At 62.5% G+C, this 12,951-nt stretch overlaps 1 protein-coding gene across 1 annotated transcript; it reads right to left on the bottom strand.

Annotated features, from left to right (window-relative positions):
- Positions 1 to 4,965: 4,965 nt before the first annotated feature.
- On the bottom strand, positions 4,966 to 12,331 carry NES (nestin). Its single transcript, XM_088181085.1, has 4 exons — positions 11,437 to 12,331; positions 10,483 to 10,607; positions 9,875 to 9,948; positions 4,966 to 9,291 (listed from the first exon to the last, which is right to left on the bottom strand). Exons 1-4 carry the CDS (start codon positions 12,247 to 12,249, stop codon positions 5,459 to 5,461), a joined length of 4,845 nt encoding a protein of 1,614 aa, XP_088037211.1. The 5' UTR covers positions 12,250 to 12,331; the 3' UTR covers positions 4,966 to 5,458.
- Between the last annotated feature and the right edge of the window lie 620 nt (positions 12,332 to 12,951).

Genomic DNA, 12,951 nt, shown 5'->3' with positions numbered 1-12,951 from the left:
CCTTCAGACTCTGGTGTTCACCTGTGCCCTCCACAATGGCCCCAGTCCTGCTGGGGGTCTGGCTGGGGTCACTGGCCAGTGAAGCCCTAGGAGAGGAGAAGGAGGAGGAGGAGGAGGAGGAGAAAAGGGAGGAGGTTGACAGAGGTTATGGTGGGGTTTGGGGGGTGCTGTCATGACCCCTGTCATGACCTCCCCTCCCCCGTGCTCCAGCCCTGCTGTCCCCCCTGGCCATGTTTGGCCACGCTGAGCCCCTCTGCATCTCCCGGGGGGTTGCAGGGCAGGATCGAAGGGTCCTGGAGGTGATAAATCTCCCCCACCCGAAACCCAACCCTGTCTGGCAGCTGCTGCCCCACCGGGGGCAGAGACCCCCGGCCCACCTGCCCCAGGAATCTGGTCGGAATTGCTGTGAGAAGCTGCTGCTGTTGGGTGACTGATGGCAACGGGCAGGTCTGACATGGTCCCCAAACTGGGAATGGGGTCTCTAAACTGGGAATAGGGATTCTAAACTCAGCACGTGGTTCCCAAATTGGGAATAGGGTTCCTAAGCTGGGAATGGGGTTTCTAAATCGGGCATATGGTTCCCAAGTGGGAACAGGGATCCCCAAACTTGGCACAGGGTTCACAAACTGGGAGCAGAGTCTCCAAACAGAGAATGGAGTCCCATACAGTTCCCAAACCCGAATGGGGTCCCAAATTGGACACAGAGTCCCCAAACTGAAACTGGGAAAAGGGTACCCAAAGTGGAAATGGGATCTCCAAACTGGGAAAGAGGTCCTCGAACTGGGAAAATGGTACTGAAACTGGGAATAGAGTCCCCAAAGTGGGCACATGGTTCCCAAACTGGGAATGGGGTCCTTAAACTGGGAATGCAGTCCCCAAAGTGGGCACACAGTCTCCAGGCTCAGAATGGAGTCCTCAGCCACCCTGTGGAAGTTGTCTGGGACAAGGAGTGCTGGAGCCAAGTGCCCTTCCTGTCCCTTCCCGGGCTGGATCCGGTGACTGGTGGTGACTCAGGACTGGCCACGGTCACATCCTGTCCCTACCACGTGTCCCTGGCCTGGCACTGCGCCCCAAACCTCCCGTGGGCACTGGGGCTGGATCCTGGGGGCTCAGCCCATGGCAGGTTTGGCCATAGGGGTCAGGTGTGGCCTTGGGGCGGGGGACACAGCCTGATTGTCCCAGTGCCACCTGCACTGGGGTCAGCTGTGCTGGAGCCATTTCTGTGGCTGAGTCACCTCCATCACTCGCTGTGCCCATCCCTGATGTCCCACAGCATAGTGGGGGTGCAGATGGATGTCCCAAAATCGGATGAGTGCTCTGGGGGGACTTCTCCTCTCCCCATTATTGGCTCATCCCCTTCCTGCCTGTGGCTGACCCTTGGCAGGCTGGACGAGAAGGGAAACTGAGGCAGGATGCTGGCACGTGTGGGGGGGAGCTATGGGGGTTTTTCCCAGCCACAGCCCTTTCCCATCTGCTCCTGTCCCTGTGCCACATCCCTGTGGCTGGGATTGCCAGGGCCAGGGAAGGGCTGGGGCTCTCAGGGTGTCTGGGGGAAGAAATGTTCCCTGTTCTCACCAGCTATCTGGGGGAAGTAAAGGTGCAGGGATGGGGGTCAGGGATAGGACCAGCAGGACCTCGCTCCAAGGATGAGGGGGGATCACCCCAGGAATGGGGAAGCATCTCCCCAGGGATCAGGGAGCATTGATCCAGGGAGAATCATCAGTCTGGGAATGGGGAAACATTGCCCCAGGGAGAATTTATGCCCCCAGGAAGAGAAAAGCGCCGCCCCGGGGAGATGAATCACCCTAGAACGGGAAGGCATCGCCCCAGGAATTGGGAGTGCATCACTCTGGGGGGCTGCATCACCCCAGGGATCAGGGGTGCATTGTCCCAGGGGGATTCATCACCGCCGGGACCCCACCATCCTCCCTGCTCCTGACGGACGGCTCCAGGCGCGCATTCTCGGCGGGGTTGCCCCCGGGCTCGGCCCCAGGCATCCGCACCGCCCCGGGCTGGCAGCTGCTGTCGCCGAGCTGGGGCACGGGCGCTGCTGCGGGGTCACGACCCAGCAGCTGGGCGAGCCCCCCAAGCCGGGGCAGAGCTGATTTTAGCCGGCGGGAGCTATTCCCGGGGTCTGACCCGGGTGAAGGGCGGGCGAGAGGGTGACCGAGCCACCTCCCCCCTCCTGGCATGTCCCTGGAGGTGTCACGGGAGGGGACGGTGCTGGGGGGAGAGTGGTGATGCCTCCCTGGGCATCCAAAACCCACAGCCCGCAGCCCTCCTCTGCTGTGCCGTGGGGATTTTGGGGTCCCTATCGATTGTCCCCACCGTGCATCCATCCCTCTTGGGAACAGCCCTGGCGCTCTGGTGGCCCCAGTGTGGCTCCTGCTCGCCTGCATGCAGCATCCCCAAGGGCTCCTTTTGGGGAGGGGGAGCGGGGGCTGCCCGCGCCCCTCCCGCTGTATTTTTAGTCCTTTCCTTAAAAGGTTCCCATGAATTTTGGGAGCTGAGAGCGGAATGAAGTCATCGCTGAGGTCATCCCGCCTCATCCCCCCTCCCCGTCCCGGCGCGGGCTCACCCCACAGGGAGTTTTTGTGTGGGCTCCATTGAAACTCCCCTCGCCCAGCCTGGGAGGAAACAAAACCCTTCCCTGGCTGGCGGGGGGCCAGGCTGCGGGGGGTGCGGGGGACTCCAGGGGCTCTAAAAGCTCCAGCCCAGGCAACAATTGGCAGCTCCCCCAGAGCTGCAGCCCCCGAGACCCCCTACCCCCTTGCACACTCCTGTGCCTCCCCGGTGCTCCTGCCCTGGTGTGAGCAGGGTTTGAGTGTAGGACACCTCCATTTCCAGCCCCTCAAAGCAGTGTGGTCCCCAAAATCAGCCTGTGTGCACTCGGCTGGGGGTGGGAGAGTGGGGCCTGGAACACTCTGGTTGGGTCTGAGGAAATCTGGGGACAAGGGAGATGTGCCCAGTGGGTGCCCGAGCTGCAGCCCCAGCCAGGGTGGTCAGGGGGTAACTCAGGCACCCCTGTCCCCCCCAGTGTTGTAGTCACACTGTGCTGAGGGACAGTCCAGGTCTCACTGGGAACACTCTTGATCCCACTGAGGGCATGCTTTGTCCCACGAGGGACATCCTTCATCTCACTGGGAACTTGCTCAGTCCCACTGGGGACACACTCAGTCCTGTTGGGGTCACACTGTATCCCATCAGGGACACATTTGATCTTGTGGGGACACACTCAGTGCCTTTGGGGACACACTCAGTCCTGTTGGGGTCACACTGTATCCCATCAGGGACACATTTGATCTTGTGGGGACACACTCACTCCCTCTGGGGACACACTCAGTGCTGTTGGGGTCACACTTGTTGCTGGCAGGAGCACTCTTGTCCCGTCACTGCACAGTCCCTTCGGGCACTCGCCACACCCAGACGAGTCTCCCCAGAGCTTCCTCTCCTGGCTGCAGCCCCCGCGGATTCCAAAGGCCCGGGCGATCTCCCCCATCCCCCCAGCCGACTCCCAGATTTCGGCACTTCGTCCCATCCTCCTCCTCCTCCTCCTCTGCCTCCTCCTCGCGGGGAGGAAGGGGCTCCCCCTCCCCCCGCCATCTGTCCCCCCTCATCACTCTGTCAGCACCGGCTGGAATGTGGATTAATTTCGGGAGGAATGTCACCCCCCGCATGGCGAAGCCTGGCCCTAGCCATCTCCGTCTCCTCCTCAACATCCCCCACCCCTCTCCTGGCCCGGGGACCCCCAGATCTGGGGACCCCTCGGGGTTCCTGGGGGGCACTGGGGGCTCAGGAGGTGCTGCTGGAGCTGTTGCCGGGCTGATACTGCCCAGACACCCCGAGGTGTGTTGGGCCAGAGGCTGATTGAACGCAGATTCGGCGCCTGATTAAACTCATCAGAGGGGGATTTTTTATTACGGTGTTTGGATCCGTTGGAGTTTCACCTTAAAAGGAATCTGTCGCCTTCGGGCAGGGGAGGGGACCGGGGGCTTCGCAGGGAGGAAGGCGCTAAATGTTGGGTTCTTATCGGTCCCTCCTGGCTCTCAGCATCCCTGGGCGCTGGCGCTGGAGCTAAATCGGGCGTGGACAAGCGCCGGGGCCAGCCAGGCTGCCAGGCCGGCCGGGACACTCGGGCAGCGATGCTGAGCACAGCCGTGGGTGCGAGGCTGGCGGGGCGCAGGGATGCCATGGCCACCCGAGTCACCGTGTCCCCTCGGCCGGGGTGACTCAGCCCTTTGCCCGCCATAAAGGAGCCCATTCTTCAGCTGGTGCCTGATTCATGCAGCTCTCCCCACGCCCGGCCTGCACAAGGGCGCGATTGAGCCCCGCCGGCTCCTCACAGCCCCCCAAAGCCTCTTGGGTGAGGGGGTCCCCACGGTGGTGCGGGGGTTCCGGCAGCTCCCGGGGCTGGGATCTGTTCCGCGGGCATCCTGCCCGGATCGGGCTGGTGCTGTTGGCTCCCTGCTCGGGGCGCTGGCACGGGCATTGGGTGGGGCTGGGCTGGCATCCCGGCTCGCTCCTGCCAGCAGCCCAGGAGGAAGCTGGGGAAGCTCCTGGCCAGCAGCGAGCCCTGAGTGGCATCTGCGGGTCCCTGGGGATGCGGGAGCATCACCTCGGGGGATGGAGGAGCATCTCACCAGGGATGAGGGTCCATAACCCCGGCGGGCTGCGGCCTGGGAATGGGGGAGCATCCTCCTGGGGGCATTGCCCTGGCGGGCTGCATCACCACAGGGCTGGACCAGCATCACCCCGGGGATTGCTCCGGGCATGTGCATTGTCTTAGAGATGGAGGAGCACCATCTCACGGATCCTGTCCCCAGCCCGTGCTGATGAAAGGGAACTTTCCCATCCAAGGGCAGCCTGGAAGTGCAACCCCCTCAGACAGTGCCCTCCCCTCCCTCCCCAGCCCTGCCCCAGGGCTGCTGCCCCCTGCTCCCAGAGTGAGGAGAGCCAGGTCCTGAGTGGGAGGATGAGGCTTTATTAAATTAATGTCGAGGCAGTGGAAACATCCAGCGTGGCTCAGCCCCCAGTGTCGGCGGGTTGGGGCTGGGGACCCCGGGGTGATGGAGCCCCAAAACACTGAGTCCCAGGGTACAGTTTGGGGGGGATCCCTAGCCTCCAGCTGGGCGTCCTGGGGCAAATACTGAGAGAGTTGGAGGGGGAAGATTGCAGGGAATGGAGAAACACAAAGTTTAAATTAAATACAGCCACGGCAACCCACCCAGAGGAAGGTCAAAATGAAGCAGGGGTCCCAGAGCAAGCATGCGAATTTGGGTGGGCTGTGGGGGGGAACAGAACTTGGTGGTTCTTCACTCTGAAAAGGGGTGCAAAAAAATCCACACAAACATGTTAAAAACCACAAGGAGATGGGGAAGCACTAGGAGGGGGGTGGGACAAGTAGGGGTACTGGGTTTTGGCAGGAAGGGGGCTACCAGAAGGCTCCCCCTGACTGTTGTCACTCATCCCCTGAGGACCAGGGCTCCTGCTCAGCTCTCAGCTGACACACTGCTGGCTGGTCGGGTGTGAGGCACAGGACATCCTCCCCCAGGGCAGGGGGCACAGGGCTGGGGTCGGCTCCACCATGCTTCCCCCTCAGGGTGGCATCCCCCAGCTTGGTGGCAGTGCCATCTCCAGGGGTGGGGACCTGCGGTGTCATCACCATGGAGGGCTCTGCGGTGTCTGTGGGGAGCTCCTGTTCTGGTGCTGTGCTGGTGATGCCGTTCAGCCCCTCGTCAGTGAATTCAGCCAGGTCTTCCAGGCTGGCCTCCCGGTGCAGCCCGTTCTCAGCCCGGACCACACCCTCCATCTCTGGGACTGCATCTGGTGCCTCCTGCACCGTCGGCTCCTCCTCACTGGATGAGGCAGGTGAGGAGTCTTCCCCTGCATCCTGGGAGAGCTCAATCCTTCCAGGACCCTGCTGCCCATCCTCTGCCACCCTCCCCCCCATCAGCTCCTGGTTGAATTCCAGAGCCTGCTCAACTATTTCCAAAATATCCGAGTCTTTCATGATATCCACTGGCACCTCTGCAGAGAGAGCAGCTGTGCCAGGGATATCTGGAATCGACTCTGGAAAACTTTCCTGCTCCAGTGCAGAGCCCAGCTGAGGAGGGCTGGCCTCGAGGAGCTGCTCGTTCCTGGGTGAAGGAGGGCTGTCACTGTCGGGTGTTTCCTCCTCTGTGGATGGCTGCTCTTCCAAAGGCTGCTCTGCTTCATCGGGCACTGCCTGGGCCTGGAGCCCTGCTGGAGGGGTAGCCTCGGCCATGTCATGGAGAGCCATGCTGGGCTCATCCTCATCTGCCCCCTCCTCCTCCTGCCCTGCCAGCCCCAGGCTGCAGCCTGGGAGGGTTGTTGCTCCACTGACATCCCTCTCCAGCTCTGTTGTGTTGTGGAGCTCCTCATCTGATTCAGCAGCCAAACCTTCCGAATGCTCTGGTCCCTCCCATGCTCCAGTGGCACCCTGGGCTGGCTCATCAGTACCTCCTGCTAAAGGTCCCATGGCCCCGAGACAGCTGGCATCTGCTTCAGGCACAGCTGGGCCTTCCTCCAGCTCAGCAGTGCTGTCCTCATCCTTTGGCATCTCGGGTTCTTCAGTGGGCACCTCCACATTTTCATCTGCTCCCCCAACAAGCCCCTCGAGGTGCGCTTTGCTCTCTGGCACTGGAGATGCTTCTCCAGGAGCATCCAGATCGTCTTGACTGCCTTCAGTTGCTTCTACTTTAATTTCTTCAAAGTCCTCAGAGATCTCGGCTTCCTCCAAGCTGGACACCTCTTGGTTGGGAGCAGAGACCATGAAATAACCTTCCTCCTCCTCAGCACCCTCTGCCACAGCAGCCACCCCTTCCCCTGCCTCCTCTTCAGGGCTCTCTGGCATGGTGGGAGTTGGTGGCTTGTCCCTGTCTTCCAGCCACCCTTCACCCTCCTGAGCTGTGTCAGACACAGGCGCTGTCTGTGTTGTCTCCTCGGTCTCTGGAGGGTTTGGGCTGGGTGCACCCACAGCCAGCATCTCCCCTTCATAGAGGTGCAAGGGCGTGCTGTCCGGCAGCGTGTCCTCCAGCTCCACCCTCCTGCCGGTGCCCAGTGTGGGCTCTGGGTCTCCTGGGACCTCCTCCAATGCCCACTCGCCACTCTCCACGCTGTCACCCGGCACCTGCTTCAGTGCTACAAGCTCTGAGCTCCCCAGCTTCCCCAGCTCCGAGCTGAGCCCATCATCACCATCATCATCATCATCCTGCCCCTCCCACGGCTCCTCTGGAGCCTCAGCCAGGTCCTGTCTGTCCCCTTGCTCAGGGGCACCTGGAGGGGCTGGGTCAGGCTCTGCCACGGTGCCCTGCTGCTCCTGCTGCTCCTGCTGCTCCTGCCTTGCCAGCTCCAGTGCTGGCTCAGCCTCTGGCAGTGGCTGCTGCTGGCTCATCTCCTGGCTCTTGGCATCTTCATCATCTTCCTGGGCTCCCTCCAGCTCTGCTGGCAATGTGCCCTCTCTCTCCTCACTTTTCAGCCTTCCTGCGCTGCTCGGGGTGTCATCTGCCCAGGCTGGCTCTTCTGGCCCCAAAACTCCCTCAGTGTCCTCTGCTGTCACCTCCCAGTCCTCTGGGCAGGGCTCTTGGCCATGGCCATCATCCCCCCCGTCCCAGGGTTCCTCTCCTGGTTCCTGCTCCTCCCGTTCCTCCCCCTCTTGCACAGAGCCGCTTTCCTGCACGTCCTCAGGCTCCTCTGGGGCTCTGCTCTCCCACTCCAGGGTGTCACCTCCCGCAGCCTCTGCTGCCCCGGGATCCTCTCCTGCCTCAGAGCCTTCTCCTGCCCCATGGTCTTCTTCTGACTCAGAGTCCTCTCCTGCCTCAGGGTCCTGTCCTGCCTCATGATCGTCTCCTCCCAGCACCTCCCTGCTGGCCTCTCCCTTTTCTCCCTCACCGTCTTTCACTCTGCCTGTGTCCTCCCCTCCCACAGCATCTTCTTCAGCTCCTAAGGAAGCCTCCTCTGCTGGGGTGGCCTCATGGACACTCGAGGGCTTCTGCTCTGGGCACAGCTCCTGTCCCCTTTCCTCCTCTGCAGCCAGATCCATCTCACACACGGGCATTTTCTGCTGCTCAGACCTTTCCTGCTCTGCATCAACAAAGTTCTCTCCCAGGTGACCTTCTGTGAGCAAAACCAGGTGGCTTTCTGCAAGGACAGCATGAGCAGCTTCCACTTCTCTGTGTGGACACTCCTCTTCTTGCACATCTGTTCCTTCTTCCTGGAAATCTCCATTCTCCTTGCAGGGGCTGCGGGGTCCCCTCTCCTCCTCCTCCTCATCCTCTGAGGGGTGTGATGGCTCTGTGCTTGGGGTCTGTGCCCTGTCCTCCTCTTGCTCTGGCTTTTCCCAGCTGGTCACTGTCTGTCCAGGGAGACCCTTGTCCTCTTCTCGTGCCTCCACTTCTGGATCCCTCGGGCTCAGCACAGCAGGTGCCCTCTCCTCCTCCCACGCTCCCAAATCTTCCTGGCTCCCTGAGGCACTCAGGGAAGTGGCTGTGCCTGGTGGGGACACGGCTCTGTCCTGCAGGATGCTGCTCTCCACACCCAGTCCCTGGAGCATGACCTCCCCAACCCTCTCCTCTGCCTCAGGGCTGTCACCATCCTCAGAGCCCTCGGAGGGGTCCTGCTCTTCCCCAGGCCCCTCTGACACAGCCTCTGCACAAGCCTCTGTGGGGAAAATGGGGCTGGGGACACAGGCATCCCGGGGGGCCCATGTGGGCTCTTCTTTGGGCTGAGCATCATCTTCCATGGCCTTGAGTGCATCCTCCAGCACCTCGCTGACCAGCTGGGCCGGGTACTGCAGCCTGAGGGTGGGCACGGCTCCCAGGGGCTGCACGCTGGCATTGGGACTGTCCCCCAAGGGACACTCTGTCCCTTGGCTCATCACTCCCCCTGGCCAGGCGGGACCCTCTCCCCCAGAGCTCTCCTGCTCTGGTGGTGAAGGGCTGGAGGGCTCTGGGGAGAGAGCAGGGGCAGCTTTGCCTGCCTGTGAGGGGCTGGGTGTGGGGCAGGCAGGGGCTCCCAGTCCCCCAGCCCTGCTGGGAGTCGGCATTGCCGTGGCATGGAGGACTGAGCTGATTTTCTGGAGCTCCCTGGCACTGGGGCTCTGGCTTTTGGGTGTCAGGGTGTCACTTTGGGGTTTTGCTAGCTGCCCCCTCCCCTCTGCCCTCGGGAAGATGGAGGGGCTGGTGCAGTGGTCTCGGGGCAGCAGCCTCCTGGTCTCAGGGCTCGCTGGTACCAGTTTGCTGCTGCTGCTGCTGCTCACCTCCAGTCTGAGATCTGCAAAGAGTGAGGTGGAGCCGTGAGCGGGCAAGGAGCCGCTCCCTGGCTCTCCCAGCCCTCCCCTGCTGCCTGGCTGCCTCTCACTGCCCCCTCTCCTATTTTTAAACAGCTCCTTCTTGGAAAGTGGGAAATTCCTCTCTCTTGAGTGCAGCGGATGCTGGCGGTCCCAGGGGATTCAGCATCAGGCTGGGACAATGCTCTGCCCAGCTGCAGCCACAGGCAGGTCCTGCTGCTGGGGAAAGTGTGCAGGTGACAAGCTTTCCTTGTTTTTTTTTTAGTTTTGAGGAAAAAGGAAATGCTCAGCTTGTTACCACAGCCCGCCGTCCTGCTGGGCAGATCCGCTCCTGCCCTTCCCATGAAAGGCAGGGAATTAAGAAACGAGGCGAAGGAGCAGATAAGCCTTATCTGGGCTCTGAGCCCCGTGCCAAGAGCCCCCGGCCGCAGTTCGCACCTTCCTATCGCGGCCGGGCAACCGCTGCCAGGAAAATGCAGGAAAAGGTGTCTAAAATCAGCCTCATTCCCCGAGCCCTCCCAGGGTGACACGGTGGCGGTGCCGGGGGTCGCACCGGGGGTCCCTTACCTCTCACACCATTGGCCAACCTGAATTCCCCAGCTGGCATCTGCAGGCGGGTGCTCTCTGCTTCCAGCAGCGTCCTGCAGGAGGAGAGGAGCACGGTGGGTGCTGCAGGAGGGGTGCTACAAGGGTGGGTGCTACAGGGTGCTGGGTGCTGCAAGGTGGGTGCTGCAGGGTGCTGGCTGCTCCCTGTGCACCCCAGCTCACCCCGCTGGGTAAACTGAGGCACGGAGAGGCTACAGATGGCTGTGCTGCCCTGCCACGGCTCGGGGAAGGGACGGGAGGACCGAAGAAGCCCCCCTTGCTCCCATCTCCCCTCCCATCCCCCCGTGCCCGGGATTTGTGTCCGCGCAGGGTGACATCATGCTCTGCCGGGGAGGCCCCTCGCCTGGGCTAGGACAGCCCCTATTCTCATGCTAATTGTCCCCCCAGTCCCTGGCAGGCGGCCTTTGTGTGGGGCCATCTGGAAGGGCTGCGCAAGGGGCACAGGGCTACCCCTGCCCAGACCTCCCTTGTGCCAAGACCTACCTGTGCCAGCCGCGGTGCCAGGCTCGGCCCCAGATCCCTGCACACCGTGTGCCGTTCCCCAGCTCCGTTCCCACCTGGAACCTCACCTGTAGGTCGCCACTTCCAGGCTGAGGGACATCTTGAGGTGCATGAGCTGCTGCCTGTCCTCCAACACGCGGGCGATCTGCACCCGCAGGCTCTGCTGCTCCTGCTCCAGGGCCTCCATCGCCAGCTGCGGGTAGCACAGAGGGGTCAGGGGCACCCCAGCCCTGCCTGAGCCCTGCTGGTCCCTGTGGAGCTCGGCTCATCCCCTCAGGATGCTGAGGGACAGGAGCCTGAGTGCTCATTTTAGCACGGGGCGAGCTGAGGATGGGGCAGGGAGAACAGCAGGGCTGAAAGGCGATGGGGAAAGGGTTGCTGGAGGAGGGAGGAAAGGCTGGGGTGATTCAGCGGGACGCCAGCGTGGGAAAGAAACAACTTTCGGGCGAGCAGCCGAGGCCGCGGCACCCCCAGGACACCCATGGCTGGTCCCAGGACGTGGAACAAAGGAAGACCCTTCCACGGGCAGTGTTCACACCATTCCCGATATTTCCAGCCCACCCCGCCTCCACCTCCCTCTGCTGAATCACTTCTGCAGCTGTTGAATGGCAGCTGCAGCAAAGTCGCTCGGAGTTTATGCTGGGGCAGCGGCGGGGGCTGTGGATATCCCGGGATCCTGACCCTGGAGCCCAGCAGGACACGGAGCAGCGGTCCCGGGCAGGGTGCTGGGGGAGGACCCGGTGCCTGGGTGCTGTTCCCCCGCTCTGGGGTGACCCCGGGTCTCTGTTGTGCTGGGGACAGAGATGTCCCCAAGCTGCTTTGCTCTTCCTCCTGCCCTCCCAAGCTGCATCTGCAGCTTATCCAGGACCACCGTCCATCCCTTCCCTGGGTTTTTCCCCTCTGTCTTGCCTCCTTCCATCCATCTCTCCCATCCCTTTGTCCTGGATCCCTCCCCAGGCACCCACAGCCCTCTGCTCTCCCCCTCCCCAGGGACTCAGCTCCTTCCTGGTGCCTTCACTCGCCTGGAACTTTTCTGCCTCCCCGCGCTGCTCTTGCCATTGCTGAGCCAGGCTCTCCTCCAGCATCTCCTTCCGTGCTTTGAGCCCCGCCAGGTCCTTCTCCAGGTGCTGCAGCTGCAGCTGGCTCTGCTGGTTGTCCTCCACCGCCTTCCACAGGTTCTCCTTGGCCTGGCAGAGGGAACCTTCCAGCTGAGATACCTCGGTCTTGTAGGTCTCCACCGCCCCTTTCCAGATCTCCGAGAGCCTTTTGGAGTAGTCCTCCACCTCCACCGGCTGGAAAGCCACCGGTGCACAGCGGAAGCTCTCCAGGCTGTGGGAGAAACTCGCGATCTCCTGGTCCAGCCCCGCTTTCTCCTCCTCGTGCACCTCCAGCAAGGTTTCCACCTCCTTCTCCAGCTGCACAGCTCTCTCCTTCAGCCAGATCTGTGCTCTCCTCTCCTCCTCCAGCTCCTTCCTGCTCAAGGACAGCTGCTTCTTCGCTTCTTCTCGGGCTGCCTGCTCCTTCTGGCACCTGCTTTTCACCTGCTGGACCTCCTCGTAGAGATTGTCCCTGGCCAGCTCGGCCGTGCACTTCTCCCTGAAGGCGTGATCCAGCGCATCCCGCAGGGCTCGCAGCTCCTCCTCGTACTTCACCCGCCACGAGTCCCCGGCCGGGCTGCTCTTGGTGTTCTGGATTTCAGCTCGCAGCACCTCGTTCTCCTCCTCCAGGAACTTCACGCGGGCCAGGTACGCCTCCAGCCGCTTGTTGAGGTCCCACATCTGCAGCGATTCCTCTCCCAGGGCTCTCGCCCCTGCGAAACTTTCCGTGCTCAGCATCGGCGCTGCCGGAGGATGCCGGGGCTCTGGAGCCGGCACTGCCAGAGGAAGACGCCGGGTGAGGAGGATGCCGGGGAGAACGCCGAGGCAGAGTGGGAAGGCGGGGAGGGAAGCGAGTGGCTGGGAGCAGAAAGGAGCGCAGCTATTCATACTCTGCGATGGCGAGTGGGAGGCCCCCGAGACCCGGACGAGCAGCCGGGTTTAACCCTTGCACAGCCGGGCCGACTCCAGCCCACGTGGGCTCGACGCTGAGCTCTGATCTGGCAGCCCTGAGGAGCAGCAAGGTGTTCCTTCCCGCTTTGGAAGGGTGACTCGAAGGCTTGGATCCTTTCCCGGCGTGGCTCGGCTGGGAATACCCTCCCTAAATCCTGAGTGCCATGCCAGGGAGCTGGAGGGCCGCCGTGGGGCTCAGCGTGGAGCTTGGGAGTTGTCCAAGGGCAGTTGGCAGATGCCCATCCTGAGGGTTTGGCTGCAGCATCCCTCGGTGGGAGCTTGTCTGCCCCGTGCTGCTCCAAAGCCTCGGGGCAAGGGAGCCCCAAAGGAGCCCACCGAGGGTGTCACAGTCCCGGGGAGGTGATGGCTGCACCGAGGCCATGGGTGCCTCTTGGTGCCCGGGGCTGTTTTGGGCTCAGCACAAGGCGCGGCAGGTCCGGTGCCCCGGATCCATCCGTACGGAAATCCCTCTGCAGAGGCAGAAGAGCC

The sequence above is a fragment of the Sturnus vulgaris genome, chromosome 31 (genome assembly GCF_052056855.1).
Source record: "Sturnus vulgaris isolate bStuVul1 chromosome 31, bStuVul1.hap1, whole genome shotgun sequence".
In the NCBI taxonomy this organism is placed as follows: Eukaryota; Metazoa; Chordata; class Aves; order Passeriformes; family Sturnidae; genus Sturnus; species Sturnus vulgaris.
This window is presented reverse-complemented; position numbering and strand designations above follow the sequence as displayed.